The 12,279-nt window shown below is 38.3% G+C and overlaps 1 protein-coding gene across 2 annotated transcripts in view; it reads left to right on the forward strand.

Moving 5' to 3' along the window:
* Nucleotides 1-12,279, forward strand: part of ANKRD55 (ankyrin repeat domain 55) — a 92,307-nt gene that overhangs the window by 71,118 nt on the left and 8,910 nt on the right. For both annotated transcript variants that reach the window (XM_019742963.2, XM_074328934.1), the window contains exons 8-10: nucleotides 1,350-1,534; nucleotides 6,622-6,789; nucleotides 9,771-10,429. In XM_019742963.2, the coding sequence (XP_019598522.2) occupies nucleotides 1,350-1,534; nucleotides 6,622-6,789; nucleotides 9,771-10,429 (1,012 nt within the window). The remainder of the gene's footprint in view (nucleotides 1-1,349; nucleotides 1,535-6,621; nucleotides 6,790-9,770; nucleotides 10,430-12,279) is intronic.

The following is a 12,279-nucleotide window of genomic DNA, read 5'->3' on the forward strand; positions in this document are numbered from 1 at the left end:
GTGGGGGCCGGGGGGGAGGGGGACAGGAAAAGGGAAAACAAACCGGTGCTGTTCCATAGAATTGTGATAACTGACTCAAAGGTTCTAAAACACAACCCTGGGGTCAAATAAACAGAGAGAATACAGTGGGAAGAACACCAAGAGGAAATTTTATGTGGGAAAATTTATTATGAGGTCGCTTTTGAACAGCATTTGGAGGATACAGAATTGCATCTTTTACAAAATTCAGCTCTCTTCTTGCCCTGAGCCTGGCCCTCCTGGCTCCTAGGCCCATAGGGTTTCTCCCATTTCCTTAACCTGCTTTTCGTGGCTCCTAGGGACCGCCATTCTAACCCATAAGACCTTGTGTGTGGAGTTAGAGGGTCTTCGTACAGATTCCTTGAGAAAATCAAAATGCTAATGAATTGTGTAGTGTGTTTTATAATCTTTGCACAGACACCAGGAGAAATCTGAAAAATAAGAGTTTCCATTGTGTAATATAAAGCTAGAATTTTTTTTATTGGCCGCTGAAGATTTATTATCTTAAATTGCAAATGCTTATGCAGTATTTATTTTTCAGTCCAATGAAAGATATTTAACTCCAACAATATGCATAGCATTCACTTACTTATTCAGGCTGAAGAGATGTGGGGCACGCTCGAGGAGGAACTGGTGACTTTTAAGGCTGGGACAGGTTACTGAAGAGTGTAGAATAGTGTCCCTTCGATATAAGATAAAAAGCTTACTATATACCAATACAGAAAATGGACCCAATTTAGATGTTGCCTGAAGTTCTCTCCCTCTCAAACTTTTTGTTTTATTTCTTTATGGATCAGCTACGTGATTATGGTCCACTTCCTTTCACAAAGGATTTGGGGTGATTTCAATTTCATGACGTTTATAGCAATGTGACCACTACTGGGTCATTTTGGTCATCATTATGCCACCAGTCAGTACTCATCACCGTCACTTAGTTGACATTAAAATTAACTGTCAATTTCTTAGCAGTCAACCTCTAGAGCCAAGGGAAGAAACAAAACAAATAGATTTAATGAGCTAGTTATTGTCGAGGTGGCCCAACCATCCAGTGAGCTCTGATGTCAGTCAATTATACCTGTTTTTAATTGAAGTCCTCCTTGGTTTGCTAATTATGGTAGACAGTTTAGCTCCTATGGGAGACAAAAATCTCTGCAGTGACTTGAAATGAGAGGAAATTTGTTGGAGAATTTGATAGAATGTATTTTCTTTCTTTTTTCCTTTTCTTTTTTTCTCTTTGGAGTGTTTTCACTTTGTATTTTTATCTTTACATGCACAGACAGGGAAGAGCGCTGGATTACACATAACGACCCTCCTTTGACTCTGTTTTCCAGAGTGGAAATAGAATTCTGTGTTCCACCATTCTGAGTCATCACCAGGGCCCGTCCATAATCAACTATGATGATGAGAGTGGAAAGACGTGTGTGCACATCGCCGCAGCAGCGGGTTTCAGTGACATTATTACCGAACTGGCAAGAGTCCCTGAGTGTAACCTGCAGGCTCTGGATGTGGATGACAGGTATCCAAGGCAACTCAGAAAGTGTTGCGAGCTACCACTCATCTTCTCCGAATGTCAATCTTAACATAAAGAACATGTTTAAGGAGTTAGCTTATATGACTATTTCTTTATTGCCAGTAATATTTACACATGTGCTGTGACAATAAAAACTGCTCTATTTTCGTCAGGGCAGGAAAAAATCATTGTTAGGAAGAGAAGCACTGTGACTGTACAGTTTTGTCAGAGTTTCCACTTTTTGCTAAACGTTCTCAGAAGGCTTTCTGTATGTGAGCTTCCTGCTATACACACTTTTTGTTCTTAACAGTAAATCTTATTTTTTTCTTCATTCCAGGATTATGTCATAAAATCAACAAGTGTTGTTATGCAGACAAGAGCATAATAGAGGCTTTGTATTCAGAACTAGATGTGACCTTATTAGGATTTTTTTTCAATCATTAAAGAGGTATTGGCATAGAAAAGGAAACTAGATGCAAGTAAAGAGAATTAACTCAGGAGTAAATAGCAACTAAATGAGAGCTTATACCCTTATTTTCCCAACATAGAGCTTTTCACCATAGTGTCCTTCATCCATAATCAGCTGTTATTGCTTTTCAATTACAATGCTTATCTAACCTTTGTTTTGGTTAGACATTGAGTCAATGGATATAGAATAATGTACCAACAAACAAGACTATTGAAAACAAGTAGAAGATTTACATTACCCTCTTTTATTGAAGTGCAACATTAGCCACTTACTAGTCCTGATTTTAGCTACCACAAGAAGCATCCCCTGCTTCCTGAAACCTGAAATCCTTGTAACACAAGGAAAAACATTCTTGAGTTCCACATAAATCTCAGAAGCTGGAGATGATTGACATGAAAGTATAAATCATTGAAAGCAGACCATTTCCTAAGAGCAGATGTTGATCATGAGCAGGTAAGAAAGTACAAGGACTTCAGTTACCTGGGGGGGGGGGGGGGGGGGGGGAAGTGAATGATCCAAAAGGAGAAGAAAGGAACACATTTAAGAAAGGAGGACTGAAGAAAAGTTTGCCTGCTTCAAAATACTTCTAGAATTAGGTCTGAATACAATATTTCCCATTTTGTATTATCACATACTTAGCAAAGAAAATCCAGTTCCCTGGGCCTCAGGGAAGGAAGTAAAACCAAGGGGGGAAGAAAAAATGTGCAAAATATAGGGTGTTATGAGAGTTCAAAGTGAAGTAAAATTTCAAGGAGAGTCTAGTTCCTGCCCCAAAGCTCAACTCACATGTTTCATGCACTGATCATATCTTGCCCTCTGTTTTGTTTCACATTTTCTGCATCATGCAACTGTGCATTCATGTTGAAACTGTAAGCTTGTATCAGTAGTAGAATTTTTGAAAAATATTTTTAGGTTTTAGTGCTTTAAGCATTTGTAGTAATTGTGACTTCCCTTTCCTTCTTCTCTTTACTAGTGGAGAGAAAGTTTTTGTGGAAAGGGAAGAAAAATAAGGCAGTGATTTAAAAAAAAAAAAGGATGAGGAAAAATATGAGGGAACTAGTCCTTCTGGATATTAAAATACATCATAAATCTATGATATTTAAAACATGGTGGTACTAGTGCAAGATTGATGGCACAGAACACATAACCCAGAAGTAGCTTATGTAGCTTAAATGTCCCAAATTTCATCAGTCTCTGAGGTCACACTTTCCTTTAATACCCAACTCATTTATCTTCAGGAAGGACCATCCTTTATCAACCTCTCCTTTCTCCACATTTCTGGAATTCTCCAGGGAATATTTATAGGTTCCATAAATCATTCCTTGGCTACTGATATGTGTCAACCAATACTGCATTCCTGTATCCATCATCTTCTACCATTCAGAGGCTACCTCATCAGCCCACTGCTCCTCTCTGATGAATTTCTTCTGAATCATGCACCCTGACTCTCCCCTCCTCACTGTGATAGCTTAGACCAGTCCATTTACCAGACTATCTGGAAGCTCAGAGATAAAAAAGTAACTATAGCTTAGGTAACCTAAAATTGGATATTACAGATTGCCCAAAAGGCTCTATGTGTATTAGTTAGAAGTTTTCTATATAACCTTGTTTCTCTGCAGATCAATTTAACTTTTCCCCCTTAAATTGTTCTTCTGGACCTCTTCTTCCATGTTGATGGTCAGAAGAATTAAAACAGTCAGTCTTAGCAATTATCATGAAAGAGTATTCCACAGTGCTCCAAAGTAAACTGTCACGTGTTAGGAAACCTGATTAGATTGATGTCCTCCCTTCCATCAACTGAATTTATTGGCAATATATTGTCTAAACAGGTGGACATAATCTGGTAAGTGTCACATCTAGTTTCATAGTAAATATTGTCTGGAGACCTCTCTCTTACAGAATGGAATAAATTACATCTGCCACATATTCAAATAAGCAGTGTGATTGATCACTATATTGAAAATTATATATATTGTCCTATTAAGTGTTCTCAAATTGCTGCCCATAGCATAACCCGAGGAGAAGGAGGAGGATGTTTGATTTACTAAGGACACAAACTGCACATGGGGACTCTGGACACACTGTGGGTATGGCTACTCTCCAAATACTAAGGCCAAGCTCCTTCACAGAGAGCCCCAACTGAACCCTACTCTGCCCAACCCCCAAGTTGCCTCATGTCTGAGAGACCACTTGGCTCTCCCCGCAGTGCCTTTTCCCAGGGTTCAGCCCCAGCACAAGGCCAGGAAGAGGTCTTCCATGTCCTCCTTTCCTCCTCTAAGATTGGTCCTTTCCTAGAATGACCAACAGGAAGAATAGCCATTCTCTTCATGGGAAACCCCATTTATTTCGCCTTGTGCCCCTCCTTAACCTCCTATAGTCCCATTGCCTAGACACACTACACAGACATTCCCTGACCCATTTTTTAGTAGCTCTGCCAAGGAAGCAATGTTCTGGTCCCCTTTGCTCTTGGGTCCAGTGGCCCTTCATGCTCTTATCACCCTCTTGTCACATCTGCCTTGACAGCTGAGGGAGAATTATTTCTATTGTTGGGGAAGACTTTGCTCCAAATCTGCTCTTAGTTCTGCGCTTGGTTTTGGAAACAGAAAGACACTATTTATCTTATCTATCCTACTACATCCTTCCCCTGAGGTTGAGCACAAAGTCAACCATCTTCTTAAATGGGGGAAAGAGGAAGGGTAGGAAAATTTGTATATAGGTCAGGATCTCAAAATATGATCCAACCACATTAATAAATGGTGTTGAGAAAGTTGGCTATGTAATTGAAAAAACAGTCAGATTGGCTCCACACCTCACCAAAATGCACATATAGACACATGTGCAGTCTTTTAAAACCCAAATTAGAAGAAAATATTGATATTTTTCACATTTACATTCAGTAAAATTTACTTTTCTTGGTGTACAGTTATATGAGTTTTACCACATTCATAGGTTTGTGTAACCACCACAAACAAGATTCAGAACAATGCCATCAATTCCAACTTCAACTCAGATTGTCCTTTTGTGTCAAGCCCTCTCCCATCTCTAAGTTCTAGCAACTGGTTAGTTCTCTTCTCTCTGGTTTTGCCTTTCCCAGAATGCCATGTAAACAGAAATATGCAGGATGTAATCTTTTTGTGATTGACTCATTTCACTTAGCAGAATGCATTTGAGATTCATCTATGTTTTCCACATAGCAGTAGGATGTTCTTTTTTATTGCTGAGTACGAGTCCATTGTATAGATGAACCACAGTTTGTTTATCCACTCACTTGTTGAAGGGTATTTTAGGTTGTTTCCAGTTTGGGGCAATTATGAATAATGCTGCTGTGTACATTCACGAACAGTTGTGTGAACATAAGTTTTCATTTCTCTAGCTAAATAGTTAGAAGTGAGATTGCTTGTTCATATGGTTAAGTATATGTTTAACTATAGAAGGAACCGACAAACTGTTTTCTAGAGTGGCTGTTAACATTTTGCATTCCCACCAGCAATGTATCAAAATTCCAGTCACTCCATATCTTCCCCAACACTTGATATTGTCAGGGTTTTTTTGTTGTCCTTTTTTTAATTTTAGCCATTTTAATAGTTAATATAGTATCTCATAGTTTAATAGTGTCTCATTGTAGTTTTAATTCGCATTTTCCTAATGACAAATGTTATTGAGCACCTTTTCACATGCTTTTCTACCTTTCATACATCTTCTTTGATGATGTATCTGTTCTGATCTTTTGCTAATTTTTAAAGTTGGCGTGCGTATTTTCTTACTCAGCTTTGAAGATTGTGTATATTCTGAATATAAGCCCTTTGTTGGATATGTGATTTTCAAATATTTTCTCCAAGTCTCTGGCTTTTTTTTTTCATTTTATTAAGAAAATACTGGCTTTACAATTTAATAAATGTTTAAATACTGATGAGTATTTTATTTACCTTCTGGCTGATGAAGGAGTTTCTGAGCATAAAATCATGAAAAAAACAAAAAAATAAAAAAGTAATTAAATGTGAGTATTTAAAAATTTTTTTTATGGAAAAAAATCACTAAAAACTTAAAAGTCAAGTAACAAATTAGAGAAAGCGTTCACATAAGCATAAAAGACTGACACATTTAATATGTACAAAGCCCATATAAATTGAATCATTTCAATAAAGAAATTCAAACGGCAAATAAACATATATTTCAAAAGTTGAGCCTCACTATTAATTAAAGAAAACAAGTGAAATATCATTTTGCCTACCAAATTGGCAAAGATTGTAATAACACTCAATATTAGGAAAGCAGTTGGGACATAGCTTGTAGAAAGATAAGTTGAGTCAATCTTCTTGGAAGGCAGTTTGGCACAAAGTATAATGAGCCTTAAAATTGTTCATACTCTTTGACCCACTACTTCCTATTCTAGGAAATTCTCAGAAAAACCAGAGAAGGTGGAAGGCCAGGGAGTACATAGAGTTAGAGGAGAAGCCCCAACACGTGTACGTGTGCCTTCATCCTGAAGGCCCATTTAATGCATACTATTTCCATACTAAATAGCAAGAAGTTTTTTTCTGCTGGTATCTGACTTAAGCAGGAGCTACTGCTGGCTAACCATTCATGTGCTCAGACACTTGTGTTGTTCCTATGTGGTCCCCAGGACACCTCTGCATTGGGCTGCAGCTGCAGGGAAGGCAGAATGTGTGCAGTCACTGCTAGAGTTGGGCATGGACAGCAACCTGCGAGACATCAACGAGAGTACGCCCCTGGCCTACGCCCTGTACTGTGGCCACATGGCCTGTGTCAAGCTCCTCTCCCAAGAAAGCAGGTGAGCGCAACTGGAGGCTCATTTCTTCTTCCTCTCAGATTTATAAAATTGGATGACGTTTTTTTAATTGCCAATGTGCAAAACCAGCAATAACTTAATAATGGTGTTTGCCATTATCCAAATATAGTGATATGTTCTTAATTCTGTGCAAAAAAATGAACGTTTTAAGCCTGAATACATCAGCCTAACATTCACTGGACTTGAATCTCTTCTTTCCTCTTCTTTCCTTTCCACTTCCCTTAACGCCATGTTCTCCTAATCTTCTTTTTGCCTAAATCAGCAGTTTTCAAACTGTTTCTTCTCAGGACCCTTTTACATTCTCAACAATTATGGAGGACCCCAAAGAGCTTTTATTTATATGAGTCACACATATCAATATTTATCAGCAGTAGAAATTAAAACAGAAATTTTTAATAAAATATTTATTTAGTTATTCATTTAAAGTAATAACAAGCCCTTTACATTTGCATGTTAACATAAATACCATATTTTTAGTTAAAATAACCTGTTCTTCAAAACAAACAAAAAAATTGCAATGAAAAGAGCATCATTGTTCTGTATTCTTTTGCAAACCTTTTTAATATCTTAACAGAAGCTTAGTAGAATACAGCTGCATTCCCACTTCTGCTTCTGCATTAAATTTGTTGCAAAACATTATTTGATTGAAGTGTGTGAAAACAATTTGGCCTCACATAAATATGTTGTTGGACAAGATAATATTTCAATAGCCTTTTCAGATATTTGTGGATCCCTTTTCTTTGATATTATCCCAAAATTTGACAAGCAGGAGTTTCCTAAAGGTTAGTTGCAATGTGGACTCGGTCTCCATATCAGTGAACTTTTTCTACTCGGTTCCATTCAAATCCATTAGTTTATCTTGCGCTTTAAATGGGTCTTATACTATGCATGATTTTATAACATCTGGCTTTAGTCCTTTGGAAAACATTGGTTCACTTAGTTATAAATATCTTCCAAATAACACATTTCATTATATAACGTCAAAAAACATCACATTTGTTAATATCATCACTGATATTAATTTGGTAATATCTTGTCAAAAAAGCCCTTATATATCAGGAAGCTGTCAAGCTTACAGTGTGATTTCAAGTTATCCAAAATTCTAATTTTTACTTGAAAGCTAGACTTTTGTCATTGGTAACAATTACTGTCAACTGTTTACCTTGAAATGACAGTCTTACTTTGTTTATTTTTGAAAAAATTTCTGCAAATATCCCACTCTCAATAACCATTTTTAGTCTTTAAGTCATAAAAATGGTGTCCCATGGCAAAAAGTATCTAGTTCAGCTGGCAACTCAATTGTACAAGTGCTTTACCGCAAGACAACAATCGTACTTTAGTATATAGTAGATGGTTTATGAGTACTTCCTATTTTGTCACAAAATGTATACTCAAGGATCAATATTTAATAAAAATAATAACTTACTGGCTATTATTAAGTTAAATGATGATTTGTGTAATGCACGTCCATTGATGCTATTGTCTTGATTTGTGCCAAGTAGCCCACAGTTTCACCCACTATCACTATTGGAACCTGTGGTGTAAAAAGCAGCACAGTGAAAAAGGCAAATGACATCTTGATATTATTATGAATAATGTTTTAACCTTATGAAATCCCTTAAAGACTGTCAGGAACCCCACCTCCAGGGTTCAGTGGACCACACTTTGATATTCACTGGTCTAAATCACAACCTGTAACAGGAGAAGGTGATAGATTATGGAAGATGCTGAAATAACATTAATTAGCACATGGGGCATATTCTATATAAGGAAACATGAAAAAATGTTAGAAATCTCCCGGAGTTCTTTCTGGTAGTATTAGGAGTCCAGAAGTAGAGTTCAATATTTCAAAAAGCCTATTGGAAGGTGAAAGAAGGAAGATAAAAATCCATTCATGGGAATAAAGATTCAATTATGCACTGTGTGACCTGTAGAAAAGACATTCATTATATGCAGCGGAAGTAAGTGGTGACGTTGTCTTCAAATTACAGAATACAATATCTCACTCTGGAGAATAATGTTGCAATCTGGCTTTTACAGTATGCACATGGGTCAGGTTTCATCGTTAACTTATACCACAGAAAGCAGTCTAAGTCAACCGTGGCCTCAAAAAGGAATAACACAGAATTTTCCAAGGAACAAAAACAGAATAGTGCTTCAGGGAAACTCTCCACATAACAAGGGCCTGCCGGACACTGCTGACCTTTTTTCCTGTAGAATTTGCCTTCACATTTGTTGTTGCTCACTTTTCTTCTGCTGCTACACCCAACTTCTGGCATACATACTTCCTCTTCTGTAGCTGAAGCCCAGATGGAAGCTTCTTTCCTTGGTTTCCTTTGGTATACTTTTTTTTAAAAAGTCTTTTTCAGTAGGAAATTTAGTAAAAACTGAAAGGGATACAAAAAAACACACAAACGGCATAAAATGAGCAGGCTTCCTGAGGTGGATATTCAGAACTCTGCCCAGATCTCCTGGGATCCCTTTCAGAGAACATCTGAAACCGCACTCTCCTCCACTTCTGCAACTTCCTGCCTGCTTCTACTAGTTGAAGCTTGAATTCAACCCTTGGCCTTCATCTGTTTGACTTAAAGCTTACACTTTTACTGCCTGGCCTTGAGAAGTGAAAATGATGCTTTAAGGAATGCTTTAAGCTATTTTCAGCTTCGTTTATCCCTTGATAAAAACAGATTATGTAGGGATACATTTGGAAAGGATAGCCCCTAAGGGAGCAAGAGGAATCTAAGACACGTTCAAACTGGGCAGAAAAACTGACTGTGGCAAGGAACCACTTCTTGAATGGGGTTACAGGTTCTTGCAAGTCACTTTGACTTGAGAGTTGTCTTTGAAGGACAGTCTGCTCTGAGGCATTCTGCTCAAGCACATGGAACAGAGAGAGGTATTTTGGGTGGTGGTGGTGTGTACTTCCTATCCTCATATGGTATTGTTATTTTATATTCCCATAGAACAGAGCCTACTCGACCCCTTCCTTCCCAGAACAGTAGACCCCAGAAAGAGGGACGTTTCAGCATGCTCAATCAAATCTTCTGCAAAAACAGAAAAGAAGAGCAGAGGGCCTGTCCGAAGCCTCACAGCAGAGATGCCCACAGCTGGGAGCATACCTCGGAAGTCGATGACATCATCACCACCTTTGACAGCATCATGGATACCAACTGCCAAGAACAGCCTGGTGATCAGGTGGCTATGGTTGACTTTAAAAAGAAGACCTCAGAGCATTCAAAATCTCTCTTGCCAGAAAAGAAGCCTCTGGCCCATAAGGGGCTTCCACCAATCAGAACGCAGAGTCTCCCACCCATCAACCTGGCCAGTAACTTCCTGACAGCCTCCCATGGGTCTACTTCTCATGCTGGCCTGAGCTCTGGTACTCACCATATAGCCCAGCGGTCTCAGAAAAGCCGAAGTGAGCAGGATTTATTGAATAACAGAACTGGTGCCCAGCTATTGCTAGATAACCCCTGGAGAGGTGATTCTAATCAGGTGCTCTACAAAGCGTGGACTGTATCCTCTTCTGATAAGCTGCTAGACAGGTTGCTCCCCAGCAGGTCCAGTCATCAGGAAGTCTCCGGGCCTCCCTATCTTCCTCATCTACACAATCCTTCATCAGGTAATATCCTGGCTTCCTTCTTCCTCATTCCTGGCAGGCTCTATTAAGAAATGTCTCATACAGTTTCTGAGTTAGGAACTAGAGTGACAGTAGTCTAGAGAGCAGGGCCAGAACAAAATGGGTGATCAGGGCCACCTTTTTTTCTTGAATCCAGTGGATTCAAGATTTCCAGGCTAGGAAAAACATTCTGCTTTTTCACCCTGAGAGCAATCATAAGTAAAAAGCATATGCCTTCTCATCTTCCCAGCATATATTTTATATACACATATATTTATATACATTAAATATGTATATATCCCTTTTTCAACAAATGTATCACATTAAAGAATTTATACACATACAAGCAAGTTATATATCTATTACCCCCTTTTTAAATAAATGTACCACACTAATTTTATATTTTTTAAATTGTGCACGGATGATTCTGATGCACACCAGAGACTGGGAACCATTGCTCTAAAGCAGAGGCTGCAAAATAGCTTCCAAAATCGGTTTATTACCACCGTATCTTGTTCTGGTTTCAAGTGAATTAATCGCTAATATTTAAAAACCATGCAGTTTTACATAAAAATTGAAAATTCTAGCTTCTCCTGAGCAATTGAAGAAACATCTGGCAAGGCCGAACTCAAATTCTTTCTTGGGAATAGTTGGCTGGATCTGAGTAACCCCGCTCCCTTTGGATACCACCTGTACATTACTGTTTCAGTTCAATCCAGTCTACACCACTCTCTAGTATCTCTTCATGGAATGTCAAGTGTTCTTTTTCAATGTGTTTCTGTGGTTGTCTTTCTTATAGTAGGGTTAAGGGGAAAATGATATATTTTTTGAACATATATTTCTGTCAAAAGTAGGAGAATGAAAGACTAAGAAGGCTATGTGTTTTGTGCTGTTGTTTTTTTTAAGAAGTGGAGGAGGGCCATGTTTCTTTGGGAATGAAGAATATTCCTTCCTATTAAATATGCAGCCTGAGTCTGGCTTTCCTCACTTATGATGTCTAAAGCCTGTGAGGTAGAGTATGGCTCCCCTCATACATATTTATACATATTTAAGCACAGAATACATATGGGTACGCACGTGAAGGCTATTTTCCTGGTGACCGAGAAAAACTCCACTCAAGATTTTACCTTCTCCATAAAGCACTTGGTTGGTGGCATGGGTAATTTTTTTTGCTTTTGTTCTGTGGAAGGTTATGGAAGGAACGATATCAGTCTACCATCTTTTGACACTTAGTGGCCTCCACAGCCTCGACCCAGACTGCTTTCTGTAGTTAATCTGGTTCTAGCTCAATATTTTCTATTTTGAAAACCTTTTTAAATTTTGTAAGTCTTGTTCTTGTTCTGTTCCCAAGACAGCCTTGGGCCATCTTTTCTATATTAGTTTTTATTGGATTCAGCTGCTTATAACAGAAACCCAAAGTAATGGCTTGAACAACATAGAACCTTATTGTTCTCAAGTGAAAGAAGTCTGAGTTCGGTAGTTGTCAGGTGTTCAATAGCTTCACGATCGCCAGAGATCCATGATCCTTCCATCTGGTGCTCCATAGCGTATCATATGGCTCCCGTCCTTCAGATCACTTAACAATCCATAATGGCTGACAGAGCAGGAGGAAGGAAGTAGAGAGAGGGAAAAAAGTGGATATCCCCCAGCTGAATCAGCTTCTTTTAAGAAATCATCTTTCATTAAGTCCCACAAGTCTGCTTACGTGTCATTAGTCAGAACTGGAGTCATATGGTCACACATATCTGCAAGGGAGACTGGAAATTGCAGTCTTTTAACCTGGCACAGGCTGTCCCTCCAAAATTGGATTTTTGTTTCTAAAAAAGAAGAGAAGCTAGAGATTAGATAGAGAA

The sequence above is a fragment of the Rhinolophus sinicus genome, linkage group LG03 (genome assembly GCF_036562045.2).
Source record: "Rhinolophus sinicus isolate RSC01 linkage group LG03, ASM3656204v1, whole genome shotgun sequence".
NCBI lineage: Eukaryota > Metazoa > Chordata > Mammalia > Chiroptera > Rhinolophidae > Rhinolophus > Rhinolophus sinicus.